This window comes from Danio rerio, chromosome 5 (genome assembly GCF_049306965.1).
Source record: "Danio rerio strain Tuebingen ecotype United States chromosome 5, GRCz12tu, whole genome shotgun sequence".
NCBI lineage: Eukaryota > Metazoa > Chordata > Actinopteri > Cypriniformes > Danionidae > Danio > Danio rerio.
In genome coordinates this window covers 59191357-59207500 of record NC_133180.1, presented here as the reverse complement: position 1 = coordinate 59207500, position 16144 = coordinate 59191357, and the positions used below count along the sequence as shown (strand labels likewise).

General features: G+C 40.4%; 1 protein-coding gene and 2 long non-coding RNA genes across 3 annotated transcripts in view; 1 reads left to right on the top strand and 2 right to left on the bottom strand.

Annotated features, from left to right (window-relative positions):
* The window catches only part of LOC137495636 (uncharacterized), a 12547-nt gene extending 1806 nt beyond the window's left edge, over positions 1–10741 (top strand). The window contains exon 3 of the long non-coding RNA XR_012406371.1: positions 10682–10741. This is a non-coding gene — a long non-coding RNA (uncharacterized lncRNA). The remainder of the gene's footprint in view (positions 1–10681) is intronic.
* The window catches only part of naa38 (N-alpha-acetyltransferase 38, NatC auxiliary subunit), a 32896-nt gene extending 19462 nt beyond the window's left edge, over positions 1–13434 (bottom strand). Inside the window, exon 1 of the mRNA NM_001160291.1 lies at positions 13354–13434. Within this exon, the coding sequence (NP_001153763.1) occupies positions 13354–13398 (45 nt within the window). The 5' untranslated portion in view covers positions 13399–13434. The remainder of the gene's footprint in view (positions 1–13353) is intronic.
* Positions 1058–3700, bottom strand: LOC141385614 (uncharacterized). The gene is made up of 3 exons (XR_012406370.1): positions 3551–3700; positions 1257–3469; positions 1058–1159 (listed from the first exon to the last, which is right to left on the bottom strand). It is a non-coding gene; the product is annotated as an uncharacterized lncRNA (long non-coding RNA).
* Positions 13435–16144: the final 2710 nt, after the last annotated feature.

The following is a 16144-nucleotide window of genomic DNA, read 5'->3' as shown; positions in this document are numbered from 1 at the left end:
TTACATTAGACGGCCTTCATCCAAACAAACTTTGTGCAAAGGTGCTAAAGGACAATATTTTTTTCTCCCTCAATCATCCATCAGCTGTGTATGCCACTGAACTGAATTGTACACACACACCTAGCAAATGTCCGGATGACCACAGGACCTCAAATCAGCTCCTGAGTGGACTTGTGGCTGACGAATCACCCAAGGACAGTGATAATGCCATGCAGTCAAAACACCAATGTTGATAGAGACACTATCAGTTGCCCTCTGCTCAACACAGGCAGACTGTGATGCATCAGAACAGCATCAAGTCTCGTCACTCAAAAATGATCCTCAGGAAAACATTTCTGCAGACAGAATCTCCAGATGCACAACCTCTGTCACCGGACACGTTCTCATTGTCACAATGTTCACCACTCTTGGGTTTTTCAAAAAAGATGGAGGAACTGGTGTATGCTGGAACTAAACTTTCACACTCCATTGCCGCAAGCCCCCAGTTACCAACCAAAAAGCGGCCTGCTCCACAACCACCAATGAGCCCACCTGGAAGAGCCCTCCGATCAGACCGCCTGGGCCCAAACAACAACGCCCCATCTTCAGCTGGTGAACACAAGAGCTCTCTGTGATGTGTGTCAGGGACCTGCTTAGATAACAGTGTCTTTATCAAATGTTTTCAGAACAAGCAGGAACCCAGTGTGTCTGTAAGCAGCTTTCTCTAAGCAGATATGTATTGTGTTAAGTGACAGAAAACCAAAGACTTCATCAGGCCGTATAGCAAATCATTCAAATCTGGTGTCTATTAAATGTAGATCTGAGACTACTATAGAAAAAACAGCTAAAACTGTTAAGTTAGCGCTTTTAAACATCAGATCACTCATTTACATTTACATTTAGTCATTTAGCAGACGCTTTTATCCAAAGCGACTTACAAATGAGGACAAGGAAGCAATTTACACAACCAAGAGCAACAATGAATAAGTGCTATAATCAAGTTTCAGGTCTGTAAAGTCTAAGAAGGGAAGTATTAGTAGTATTAGTATTTATTTATTTATTTATTTATTTATTTTTTGTACAGTTAGTGTGATATTCAGAGAGGCAATTACAGATTAGGAAGTGTAGTGGAGACTAAATAGTTGAGTTTTTAGTCGTTTCTTGAAAGTAGCGAGTGACTCTGATGTTCTGATGCAGTTAGGGAGTTCATTCCACCAACTGGGCAGATTGAGCGTGAGCGTTCGCGAAAGTGATTTCTTCCCCCTTTGGGATGGAACCACGAGGCGACGTTCATTCACAGAACGCAAGTTTCTGGAGGGCACATAGATCTGCAGAAGCGAGAGCAGATAAGGAGCAAGGCCAGAAGTCACTTTGTAGGCAAACATCAGAGCTTTGAATTTGATGCGAGCAGCAACTGGCAGCCAGTGCAAACGGACTAGCAGCGGAGTGACATGTGCTCGTTTAGGTTTATTGAAGACCACTCGTGCTGCTGCATTCTGGAGCAGTTGAAGAGGCTTGATAGAGATAGAGTTAGCTGGAAGCCCAGCTAGTAGAGAGTTACAGAGAGTCTCCAGTTTGGAGAGAACAAGAGCTTGAACAAGGAGTTGAGCTACATGTTCAGATAAGAAGGGTCGGATCTTTCTGATGTTATAGAGTGTGAATCTGCACGATCGAGCAGTTCTAGAGATGTGGTCAGAGAAGTTTAGTTGGTCATCAATCGTTACTCCAAGGCTTTTCACCATTTTGGATGCAGTAATGGTTGCCCCGTCCATCTAGATTGAAAAGTTATGGTGTAGAGTCGAGTTGGGAGAAACTACAAGCATTTCCGTTTTTGCGAGGTTCAGCTGAAGATGATGATCTTTCATCCAGTGTGAAATATCCAACAGGCAGGCTGAAATGCGAGCTGGAACCGAGGGATCATCAGGATGAAAAGAGAGGTATAGCTGGGTATCATCAGCATAGCAGTGGTAGGAGAATCCATGTCTCTGGATGACTGGTCCTAGAGATGATGTGTAGATGGAGAAGAGAAGTGGCCCAAGAACAGAGCCTTGAGGTACCCCAGTGTTTAGATGCTGTAGGTTGGACACCTCACCCCTCCAAGACACCCTGAATGATCTGTCAGTGAGGTAAGATCTGAACCATTGTATAACAGTGCCCGCAACGCCGAGTGACTCGAGCGTAGATAGCAGGATCTGGTGGTTGACAATGTCAAAAGCAGCTGACAAGTCCAGCAAAATGAGGACTGATGATTTAGAGTCTGCTTTAGCCAGTCTGAGATCCTCCACGACCGAGAGCAGGGCAGTCTCACTTGAGTGGCCTTTCTTAAAGCCGGATTGCTTGTTGTCCATGAGATTGTTTTAAGTAAGAAAGTCCAGGACTTGATTGAACACTACTTTCTCCAGAATCTTGGCCATGAATGGAAGCAGGGATACTGGTCTGTAGTTTTCAAGTAGCGTATGGTCCAGGTTGGGTTTCTTTAGCAGTGGGGTTACCCTAGCCTGCTTAAATGAAGTGGGGAATAAACCAGAGTCAAGAGATGTGTTAATTATGTGAGTCAGTGTTGGTATGACTGCAGGAGAGATGGCTTGCAAGAGATGAGAGGGAATGGGATCGAGTGGACAGGTGGTTGCATGGCTAGATAGCACCAGTTTGGACACCTCAGACTCAGAGAGCTGAGAAAAAGAGGTGAGTGTGTGTGGTGTTGGTGGTGTACCTTGCGTGTTTGTTGTAGGTGCAGCAAATTGAGCACTGATTTTTGCAGTTTTGGTGCAAAAGAATGTAGCAAAGTCATCAGTAGTAAGTGTGGAGGATGCGGGTGGAGGAGGAGGATAGAGGAGGGAGGAAAATGTTTTAAAAAGTAGGCGAGGATTAGTGGCATTGTTTATTTTCAGACGGTAATATGTCTGCTTTGCCGAAGTAACCTCAGCTGAGAAAGAGGACAGAAGAGTTTGGTATGTTAAGAGCTGTGCAGGATTTTTAGTTTTCCGCCAAATTCTTTCTGTAGCTCGAAGTTTTGAGCGATGCTCACGGAGAGCATCCGAGAGCCAGGGTGCAGGAGGACTGGCACGGGCTGGCCTGGATGCAAGAGGACATAATTGGTCTAGACATGATGCTAGTGTGGAGCAGAGTGTATTAGTGGCACTGTTCGAATCAAGTGCAGAGAGTTTGCAAGATGGAGGAAGAGAGTCTGAAACAATGGTGGATAGTCTATTGGGTGAGAGAGATCGTATGTTTCTGCGAAAGGTAACCAGTGTTGGAGTGTGTGGCGGCTCAGGAGTAATGTGGATGTTGAGAGACAGAAGGAAATGATCCGATATTTGTAGTGGAGTTACTATTGTTTGATCAGAGAAGCAGTGTCGTGTGTAAATAAGGTCTAGCTGATTACCTGATTTGTGGGTAGCAGAGGTAGGTGCTCTTTTTAGGTCAAAAGAGGCAAGCAGAGTCTGAAAGTGTGCAGCTTGCGGTTTGTCAACGTAAATGTTGAAGTCACCTAGCACCAGCAAGGGAGTGTCAATATTAGAAAAAGATGAGAGAAGAACATCCAGTTCATCTAAGAAGTGACCTAATTTACCTGGTGGGCGGTAGATGACAACCACATTTATGTAGAAGGGGTGGATAATGGTGACTGCATGGAATTCAAAGGAGCTGATTGTTGGCAGGGACGGTATCAGAGTAAATTTCCATTCTTTGGAAATTAGTAGTCCAGTCCCACCCCCTCTCCCTGTGTGACGAGGAGTGTGGGAAAAAGAGAAATTAGCAGAAAGAGTAGCATGTGTAGCAGTGTCCTCCGGCCTCAACCAGGTCTCAGTTAGAGCCATGAGATTATAGTCAGAATATGTAGCTATGGAGGTAATAAAATCTGCCTTGTTAACAGCTGATTGACAGTTCCAGAGGCCCACGGAGAGAGAGAGTTGTGAAATAGCAGATACATGTATTGAACGAAGGTTGTGAGGATTACGCCTGCAGCGTACCTCCCGTGTTTTGCGAGTGTTAGTAACAACAGGAATTAGAAAACACATAATAAAAGTGCACTGACAACAAAAGATAAAGTAAAAAAAAAAAAAGAAAGTAAAGTACTCAAGTGCTTTGTCGGTGTCTTTGCTCGGTGGAGTCGCGCAGGTAGAGTCGATGGTCATTACACTCGTCGGTCTTCACACGAGGCTGCCACGGTGAACTAGTTGTTTATATAACCCCAAAGCACTAACGTTAGCTGATTAAATTCAGCTGGACACGCCTCGAGAGTCAAAACAAGGGCCGAAACTGAGGCGGACGACGCGAAACCGACCGTGTTCGCTACACAAGCTCTTATAGTAACCAAGGAAACAGTGGCTAAACACTTGTAGTATTAAACACAACTGAAAGCAAGTTTAAATGTCCTACAACTTTACACAAACAGCTGAAAACAAGTCCTCAAACCATACACAACAACTGAAACAAGTCTTAAATGTACTTACAATAATGTCACTCAACAATAAGTCTCTTTTAGTCAATGATTTTATCAACACAAATTGCCTTGATTTTATGCTTTTAAATGAAACTTGGCTAGATGACAGTTGTAGCGCAGCAGTTCTGAATGAAGCAGCTCCTTTAAACTTTGACTTTGAGTGTTTGCAGAGCTAATAGGAGAGGTGGAGGCATCGCTGCCCTGTTTAAAGATGTCTATGATTGTAAACAAGTGTCATTTGGTGACTATTTGTCTTTTGAATATCTGAGTATAGCACTAAAAGGGTCTCCACGCATCTTACTGATCATTATCTACAGACCTCCAAAATATTCTCCAGCTTTTATTGAGGATTTAACAGAGCTGTTATCAATTGTAACCTCTGAATTTGATTATTTTAGTATTGCTGGGGATTTTAATATTCACATTGATAATCCAGAAATCAATGCTGTAAAAGAACTGATGACTGTTTTTAACACTTTTGATCTGACTCAGCATGTTCAAGGACCCACACACAATCGTGGACACACTCTTGATCTACTTATAACTAAGGGTTTACACATTTCATCGACTGTTGTTAAGGATGTGGCACTATCTGATCATTTCTGTATCTTTTTTGATATATTGATCACTCCAGCTATTAAAGACAGATCTGTCTCTGTCAGAAAGAGATGCATAAATGAGAACACCAGTGAGCAGTTTATGAAGGCCATATCGCTAGCACCAAGTATATCTGCAGATTCTGTTGATTCTCTCCTTGATTTGTTCAATTCTAAAATTGAGAATGTCATAAATGACATCGCTCCTGTTAAAGTCAAGAAGATGACTGGCAGGTTAAAGGGATCTTGGACAAGGTCACCTAGAGTACAAATGATGAAAAGACAGAGCAGAAAAGCTAAGCGTATGTGGAGAAAGACGAAACTAGTAGTCCATTATAATATCTATAAAGACAGTCTTCATGCCTTTAATATGGAACTAAACACTGCTAGACAGACTTCCTTTTCAAGCCTTATAAACAGCAACTTAAATAATGCTCGTACACTCTTTGCAACGATAGAGAGACTCACAAACCCCCCCAGTCGGATTCCAAGTGAGCTCCTCTCTGAAAGCAAATGTAATGAGTTTGCTCATTTCTTCACTGATAAGATTAATAATATCAGAAAAGCAATCAGCTCATCCAATCAGTCAAGTTGTGTCGATATCAAACAAGCTCAACCACAACTTAAGAAATCAGACATTATGTCTGATTTCATGGCAATTAACGGCAAAATCTTAGAAGAAATTGTGCAAGTTATGAAAACATCAACCTGCAGTCTTGACATGCTCCCCACATCATTCTTCAAAACGGTGTTTACATGTTTAGAAATGGATCTCCTAAAAGTGGTAAATGCTTCACTTCTCTCAGGGATTTTTCCAACCTCACTTAAAACTGCAGTTGTTAAACCCTTCTTGAAGAAGAGCAACCTGGATAACACCCTATTGAGCAATTACAGGCCAATCTCAAATCTCCCTTTCATTGGCAAAATCATTGAAAAAGTTGTTTTCAACCAGGTTAACAAGTTCTTAAACTTCAGGGGGTGTTTAGACAATTTTCAATCTGGTTTCAGAGCACATCACAGTACAGAGAGCGCTCTTATAAAGATAATCAATGATATACACCTAAATACAGATTCAGGTAAAATAACAGTGCTGGTAATGTTGGATCTCAGTGCTGCATTTGACACTGTCGATCACAGCATACTTCTGGATAGGCTAGAAAACTGGGTTGGGCTGTCTGGCACGGTCCTCAAATGGTTTAGATCTTACCTTGAAGGTAGAGGTTACCATGTCAGTATAGGTGACCATAGGTCGAGGTGGACACCCATGACGTGTGGAGTCCCACAAGGCTCGATTCTGGCACCTCTCCTGTTCAACCTTTACATGCTCCCTCTGAGCCAATGATGAGAAAGAACCAAATCTCCTACCACAGCTATGCTGATGACACTCAGATCTACCTAGCCTTACTGCCTAATGACTACAGCCCCATTGACACCCTCTGCCAAAGCATTGATGAAATGAGCAATTGGATGTGCCAAAACTTTCTTCAGTTAAACAAAGAGAAAACTGAAATGATTGTGTTTGGAAACAAAGATGAGGTTCTCAAGGTAAATGCGTACCTTGGCACTAAAGGTCAAACGACAAAAATAAGGTCAAGAATCTTGGTGTGACTCTTGAGTCAGATCTGAGTTTCAACAGTCATGTCAAAGCAGTCAGTAAATCAGCATCCTATCATCTCAAAAACATAGCAAGAATCAGATGCTTTGTTTCTAGTGAAGATTTAGAAAAACTTGTTCATGCTTTTATCAGCAGCAGGGTGGATTACTGTAATGGACTCCTCACTGGTCTTCCTAAAAAGACAGTCAGACAGTTGCAGCTCATCCAGAATGCTGCAGCCAGAATTCTAACCAGAACCAGAAAATCAGAGAACATCATACCTGTCCTCAGGTCTTTACACTGGCTGCCAGTTACATTCAGAATAGATTTTAAAGTATTATTACTGGTCTATAAATCACTAAATGGCCTAGGACCTAAATACATCACAGATATGCTCACTCAATACAAACCTAACAGATCACTCAGATCATTAGGATCATATAAACTAGAAGTTCCAAGAGTTCAGTCAAAGCAGGGTGAATCGGCTTTTAACCACTATGCCCCTCGCTGCTGGAATCAGCTTCCAGAAATGATCAGATGTGCTCCAACATTAGGCACATTGACTGAAAACAAATCTGTTTAGCTGTGCCTTTACTGAATGAGCACTGTGCTGCGTCCGACAGATTGCACTATCATGTTTTTCTCTTCTTCTTCTTCATTCTTTTATATCACATTTTACCTGTTTTTATGTTTTGTTTTGTTTTTAGGCATTTTTATTATTTGTTTTTATTTTTATTTTACTTGTTTCTTTTATTCTTGTTTATGTAAAGCACTCTAAATTGCCATTGTGTATGAAATGTGCTATATAAATAAACTTGCCTTGCCTTGCCTTGCCTTGCCTTATTAGGGAGAAAGTCAGAATGTGTGAATATAAAACCAATTTTACCTCAGACATTCACCTCGTTCATCAGGTAAAATATTATGACCCCTATCGTGAATTATTTGTGCATGGTATTATTTGATAACAAAAACTAGAAGGGCAAAGAATTACTACAATATTTCTATATAATGCAGGCAGGTAAACTCACACTATCTTTGACTTCCTTTTTTTTTTTTTAATATTGGAAACGTGTAACCATTGACTTCCAAATCTGTTTTTCCCACTATAGAAGTCAATGGTTACAGATTTTTAGCTTTCTTCAAAATATCTTGGTTTGTGATCAACAGAAGAAAGTCAATAAGGTTTGAAACCACTTGAGGGAGAGTAAAAATATTCTGTACTGTCAATGAGGAAAGGCACTTTTTATTCACGTATGAGGAATATTCATCTTGTAGAAGAAAAACAAATAACATTCAAAAAATTGTTTGTTCTTACATGCTCAACTTATAATGGGTACAGTCTACTGTATATATAAGATGGTTTGCAGTAGAGATTTGCGCGGGACTAAATTTTAAATCCCGCTCCCGCCCGCACCTGCCAGGTTTTAGCCGGAACCCGACCGCTCCCGCTTATATTAAGCACTTGATGTCCCGCTGCCCGACCCGCCCCGTTTTCTATCTGCCGCGCCCGATCCCGCTAAAGAGCGGGGGGAGAAAAAAAACGAAAATCACCCAGTTATACAGTCCAGACAGCCCTATAACAAGCTGTCTGTATAAACACACACACGCACAGCACCAAGCACACGCACACAGACAAAGCTTTCTCTCTCGCGCCCTCTAACACACATCATAAGCACTAAGCACAAACACAGGCAAAGCTCTCTATCTCTCATTCGCGCGCGCGCGCGCACACACACACACACACACACACACACACACACACACACACACACACACACACACACACACACACACACACACACACACACACACACACACACACACACACACACACACACTAGGCTTGGGCGGTATTACGGTATTATGGTATACCGCGGGATCTAAAAATAGCAACGGTGTCAGTTTCAATACCGTTATACCGTCATAAAATATTAAATATCCTTTATTTAATGCCTACAAAAACGTATGTGTGGTTGTCATCACGGGACAGTGTGGAGGAGAGAGGGAAAGGAAGGGGGAGAGGGAGGGAGAGAAGGGGGAGAGGGAGGGGGAGAGGTGACGTGACGTGACGAGTCGCGCTTCAAAGTGTCCTGCAGTTTGGCAGTTTAGACTGAACAGAAGGGAGACGTGGTTAATATGAACGAGAGGTCTGCATTAGAGCTAAAGATCTTTGCCCAAACCCGGCGAGACCCGAAAAAATCCAAATCCCTGCATTAAAATCCATCCCTGCAAAGGTGAAACAAATGATGACGAAGTAGTAAAAAAAGCGAATTTTGACGGCGGTCAAGCCACTCACTAGCTCATAAGGAGCGGTTATTCCAGCCGCAGGTATTTCGCGGTCGCTCATACACTGCGTATTACGGTAGAGCCCTAAACCGCAAGTTGACAGGTAAAAAGAAGAGGCCATTCGCTAAAGTGAAACTGCTGTCATGGAAAATTAAATGCATGTTCCTGACTGGTAGAAGATGAACAAACAATCCTACACAAAACTTGCTAAATCAGCCGGATCAGAACTCTGCATCTTGACCTGTAGCCGCAGGAAAGGGTGTTCAGCTGCTGGACGCACATGAGTGAGAGACTGCGCTAAAGCCAGTGGATTTAATAATGATCCTCCACAAACACACGTAGCCTAATCTTGGTGAGTAAAGGGTTTTTAAATTATAAATAAATATTAATTAAACCATATAATCATAATGTAGACAGAGTATACAGGCTAATGGTGGCATTATTCTTTTATTATTCAGCTTCACCGTCGCCTTAATGCCAGATTGTGAAGAGAAGTGGAGAAACAACTTGCACAGCCTTTATCTTAATTTCGTTATTGCCAAAATACCCGTCACCATTTAGAGTCTATTTTAATTTGATTTGTTAAGCAAGATTACTTTTCATTGGTGTGTAGGCTAATTTAAAGGCTAAGTGCATGTACCTAGACCTATAGAGTGCTGAGATGTTACGATGTTACAGCTGTAAGACTTATTTTATTTCTTTGTTCCAACTTTCAAGTGGCCTATAGTCTACGCTTGTTACGAATAAATGATGTTAAAACATATAAATTACTCATTCTTGAAAAAAATGCATTAGAGCTGTGTGCATGAGCACATTTTAATGTAGGCTGTGAACGGGTTTGGGCTGTACAAAGCTGTCAATCAAAATGTACCTGTCGGACTCGGGACCTATCGGGTATAATTTTTATTGCCCGATTACAGCTCTGCATTCACGCTGCTGTTCCGCGGGAGCCAGACAGATTTCTTACGGTGTGGGAGTAAATTTCTGAATAAATCGCGGGAGAGATTTGTGTGTGTGTGTGTGTATGTACAGGTATGTGTAAGAGAGAGAGAGAGAGAGAGAGAGAGGTGCTGTGCGTCGCTTTGCTCTCTCTCTCTCTCTTTCTCTCTCTGACCGCGAGCCTAAGGTCGCATAGAATGTATTCAGTTTCTGAATGGTTTAGGCTCAAGCCAACAGTTTGGTGACGCTGTCTGAGCCTTACGTCATAATTTTTTTTTATTACGCCGGTAATACCGGATACCGGGGTAAAATATGGAGGCGGTTTGACGGTATCAAAATTTGGATACCGCCCAAGCCTAACACACACACACACACACACACACACACACACACACACACACACACACACACACACACACACACACACACACACACACACACACCTCTCATTCGCGCCTGCGCATACATACACACACACACACTGCAACAAACAAGCTAAACACAGCATCGTGCTATTTCATTTACACACATACATACGCGTGCTCACTCAGGAGTGGGGAGCGATATTGCCAGACAGCCCGCTCCCGTCCCAAATTAAACCCGTTACCGACCACTCCCGTGATTTATTCGGAAATTTATACCCGCGCCGTAGAAATCTGGTCGGGTCCCGCGGCGCCCACGGGACAGCTGCGGGAATGCAGACCTCTAGTTTGCAGTTCACTATCCAGAGGTCTGCAAATGTGGTTGGGTTTTCTGTATTGTGTTATATTAAAAATCATATGGTGAATTTTAAAATATATATTATTAATAAACATGATTTAAACTTTTGCATTATTTCCCCAGATTATATGCATCAGCCCTCACTGCGTGTCTGACGGTGGACTACTGGAGTTCATCACAGGCTCGACGAGAATGCAGAACTTTGCACTACACTTGCTCTCCTTTCTAGATCCTTCCAGCGGGTTTACAAGGATGAAGCTGTCGGCATCTTTTTACACAGCATTCACAATTTAACACATTAAAGACATGATGGTGTGGTACCCACATAAGCGTTGGCCAACTTACTGAAAAATAATTTTAAATACTTTTAAATGGGTCAGATGATATATTTTCCTTTCAGTATACACACACTCACACAGATACTTATACATATATAAAGAGTAAAAATGCTGGGTATTAACACTGCTTATGATTTTGTGCTATATAAATAAAAATCGACCTTGGGTTGCATTTAGAATTTGAACTTGAATTAGGGTTGAAGTTTATTTAATCATAATGCAGATTAGATCTGTTGATCAAATCTTTGTAAATATTTTATACTGTAACAACTATACTTGTCTTTTTATGGATTGTAGCCTAAATGGGATCCGATACAGATAACCTTATACCCAATGAAAAAATGACAAAAAGACATATTTAAAAACTTATTTTAATTGTTTTAATATTTGATGTTGTTTTTATATTAATACAGAAGCTCTGAAAACTATTTGTAAAATAAAAAAGATTTTCCAGTACCTTGTTGACATGTTTCTGTATTATTCTAGACGTTCTGTGTTATTTGTGTTTTGTATTCACTTGTCTACTATTAAAAATAGTGTCAATGTGGCATAACTGTGTTAAATGCTCATTAGTTTCTGTTACTGGTAAGTATTAATACTTATAGATGATCAATACTAGCTTTGCTGTTGCCAGATAAGATTTTGTTATCTTACATATCTCTCTGTAAGCCAACACTGGCCTCACCATAAACCTGCTCTGTTCTCCCTTACAATAGAGTTAAATTACACTTCTCAGACTGCTGTTCTGTCTGCTGGTCTGTCCGCAGGCTTATAATTGTATGGCTGTGGTCTGTCATTTGTGTGAGTCTCTCAGAATGTCTTATTGCGGCAACCAAACGCGCACCACGATCAGTTGTCTTCATAGTGTGTTTTTTTTTTTTTTTTTGTCTTCATAGTGTTTATATGCGCAAACTCCCTGATCAGACGTCACTTCTGGTCTGGCGATTCAAATGCAGAAGTAAATTTCCGTGACTTAAAACGACTCCAAATGGCTTAATAATAAACTTTAACGTTTATTTTAAAGAAAATCTAATTCTTACTTCACTCTTACACACATTGTCTCACTGGGGTGTCTAACCTACAATATGCTCTTTAAAATAGCCAGTGAAAAGCTACAATGTCAGAGCAAAAAGTCATTTGTGCACCAATGAAGACGGGACTCTCCACAGACTCTCTCCATCTGAACCATAAAAAACAGTGGTTACATTTAATTTGCAAAACTAATGTTTAGTAAATTGATTCTGAATCAGGGGTTAAGGTGTCTGTGTAATGCATAAACAATGATTACATAAAGAACAATTAGATGGCTGACTTTCTAAACAGATTAGGTTTTCTGTAAAGATATCATGCTTATACTAGGCTGTATTTGCATTATAGTGTTTTCAGTTAAAACCGGTTAAAACAATTAAGTTCTACTATAGAGTAACCCCAAATACAGCATCTTTGACCTGTAAAAGATCAATTTGAAAATGTTGAACTAATTTTGGTTAGAAAACGCTATGGCGGAGTTTCAGTGTAGACTGATTAAAACACAGACTTTTGAATATGGAGTCAGTGCCTATCCATCAAGCTCCTCCTATGAGACTATTACACTTATTAAAATCTTATTTTTATGATGCTAAATCAAGTTCAAAGAATCTGCAGAAAATACATCCTGTGCGTTTTCTTTGCTTTAAAATGCTTTTATTTTGAATCCACAAAGCAATGGCATAGCGTTTTCAAGTCATGTTGTCCTCCTTGAAAATGTAATATATATTTTTATGTAACCGTGACTGGCCATCTCACATGGACTGAACATGCCAAATCATTGCTAACTTAACAACACAGTCAAACAAACATACATATAGGAACGACAAGTTACACTGCTCAGTTTAAAAAGTCAGTAAGCAAGTGTAAACAACGTAATAATTTAATGTCTATTTGCAAAGAACAACGCATCACAACAGCAGAAGATGAGAAAAGGGGACTAACGTTAGTGCACAAACTTAAAGCATTTAAAAGGTCAAACAAAAACGTTTTTAATCATTCTTAAAGAGTGGCAGTGTTAACTATTAAACTTAACTGCAGGGTATTTGGGGGCAAAAATTCGCATGCATGCTTGAATAGAGACATTTTTCAATTTAAATCTTATAAAAAAAAGCACTCCTTTAGTTGTTGTGCGTTTATATGTCGGGCTCATCAAGCATCTTCTGGTTAGGAACATGCATATAAACAAACTCGCTTATGGCTACAGGGACATCGGTATGCATTGTTCCGAATAAAACAATATTAAGATTAAGATATTTACACAAGTCGCTTTTATAACACTACTTCATCGTTGTCGTTTCTCATTGCGCATTGATCGGATCATATTGTATACACATAAAGTCATACACAACGCCATTCGACACTTTAGAAGTTCACATATAAGAAATAACGCTGTGTGATTAAGGTAGGTGCAGGTCTATTTAGCCATACCTCATTTTGCATTTGTGTGCTGTTCTCTTCCCTCTGTGATGCCATTAGAGCCTCCGGACTTCTTCTTCTTCTTTTTCCTGGTGTTTATTGGCGGTTCGCATTCTTATCAGAGCATTACCGCCACCTACTGTGGGTTATGGATCAGAGACACTAGCTGCGTCCTAAATGGCACACTATACACTATGCACTCATGCACTATGTACTTATGCACTTACACACTCAACAGGGTAGTATATGTATGTAGTGTTGTCCCAAATGGCACACTAATGTTTTTTTTTTTACTAAGCGGGAAATTCAAACCGTTTCCCTGATGCCAAATCATTGAAGTAAACGGCCGAATTATCAAATAATACCTGCCGTGAGGTTTGCCGCAATCACTATCGGGAGGCGCTATAATCACTCTCGTAAAAGAATTTTGCTTTCACCATCCAAATTAAATAAAGTTATTCAACATGTGCGTCCGATAGCTCCGCCCCTTCCGCTACGTAAGCAAACCTGCGGTCGTTGAGTGCGTGAAGTGTCCATCATTACACACTTCATTTTAGCGCTGAATGAGTGCATCATCCGGGTAATTAAAGTGCACTTATTATTATTAGAGTTTTCAGTGTGAACGCACTACTTACACTGTTTATACTACAAAATGGCGTAGAATAGTGCATAAGTATGCGATTTGGGACGCAGCTTCTCTTAAGCTGCGTCCCAAATGGCACACTATACACTATGCACTCATGCACTATGTACTTATATGCACTTACACACTCAACAGGATAGTATATGTATGTAGTGTCGTCCCAAATGGCACACTTATGTATTTTTACTAAGCGGAAATTCAAACCGTTTCCCTGATGACGTTTGACTGTTGCCAAATCAGTGAAATAAACGACTGAATTATCAAGTAATACCTGCCGTGAGTATTGCTGCATTCACCATCGGGAGGCGCTATAATCACTCTCGTAGGAGAATTTTGCTTTCACCATCCAAAATAAATAAAGTTGTTCAACATGTGCGTCCGATCGCTCCGCCCCTTCCGCTAAGTAAGCAAACCTGCGGTCGTTGAGTGCGTGAAGTGTCCATCATTCCACACTTCATTTTAGCGGCTGAATGAGTGCATCATCCGGGTAATTAAAGTACACTACTAACACTATTTATACTACAAAATGGTGTAAAATAGTGCATAAGTATGCGATTTGGGACGCAGCTTTAGAGCCTCCGGACCATGTGCATACTTTCTCCTTCTTAAACAGTTTGCTTTACGGTAGATACCAGGCTTCTACGTACATTACCGCCACCTATCGCTAAAATGGACCATTGACCAGGCTTCTACGTACATTACCGCCACCTATCGTTAAAATGGACCATTGACCAATCTGAATTAAAAAAAATAAAATAAATAACGGTATACCAATCAAACAGAGAATATAGTCAAGTGGTGGTCGCTGCAGAGCCATTTGGGTGAGCTGAGCTCCAGCGAAGGGGAGCTTGAGCTCCACCTTTTTAGCACTTCTTCTTCGAGTGATGACACTGGGGGTAGGGTTAGGGGTTGGGTTGGTGTACGCATTAAAACAGCTTACAGGAGGCAGAGCTAGAGCTCATGCTCCCCCTCGCTGGAGCTCAGCTCTGCTCAAATGGCTCTGCAGCTACAAACCGTATAGAGATTTTTCCTTTTCCATTTCTTTGAATGTTTCTAAAATAAGAACACTATAAATTGACTTAAAAGTAACATAACAAAACAATGGGGAAAACAAAACAAACAAAAAATGAAAAAGAAATGAGGAAACATGGAGAGTAAATCTTTATTGATGATTTCTGAATAAAGCACAAATTGTAGAAGTTAACAGCTTTCTTGTTACTACAAGTTGAAATGGTATTTAATTACAGCACCAGTTTTTTTGAAAATTCTAAAATGGGGATTACATATTACATTTATGCATTCCCAATAAATAGCAAGAAGTTTATACAAAAACTTGCATTAAATATTTTTATTCAGTGACTGGCTGGCTATTGACTAATTCTGTTCCAGTAATAGACATTTCAAGGCGGCTGGTTCAAATCCCGGCTGTGACAGCCCTTTCTGTATGGAGCTTGCATAACCCACAAAGTACCGCGTTCCGCGTAAGTACAGTGAAATTACCGTCTACTTTTCTGTACGTATTGTATAAGTATAATGAACGTATGTGTAGGTATGAAGGAACAAACCGTAATGCTTGGGTAAGGGGGTAACAATCAGATATTCAACACAAAAATTACCACGTAAGTACAGTGAAATAACGGTGTATTCTGTACGTATAGTGTAAGTATTAAATAACTTTTGCATAGTATAAGGGAACAAACTGTAATGCTTGGGTAATAAGGGGCTAATAACCATATGTTCAGTATGAAAAGTACCGCGTACGTACAGCGAAAAAACGGTGTACTTTTATTTAAATTGCAAAGGAACAAACCATAATGTATGAGTAATAGGAGGGTAACATTTATCATGCAAAGAACCGTGTAAGTATATTTCGTTGACGATGTACCTTTTCTTTAAGTATTGTATACATATGAAGAATTATGCAAGGGTGGTGACAACCTTATGTAACCTGCAAATGTACATGCACCTGCGTAAGTACATTAGTACTCTTATTCAGTGCTTGGGTTTTATATGGGGTGTTTAATGAATAAAAGGTTTACAACCTGTGAAATTATGAACCCTTATTGTATACAGTATGTATTTTAAATCTGCAATTCAATATAAAATATATTTCATACACTATACCTTATAAATGTTCACTCGTCAATCTCACCACAGCCA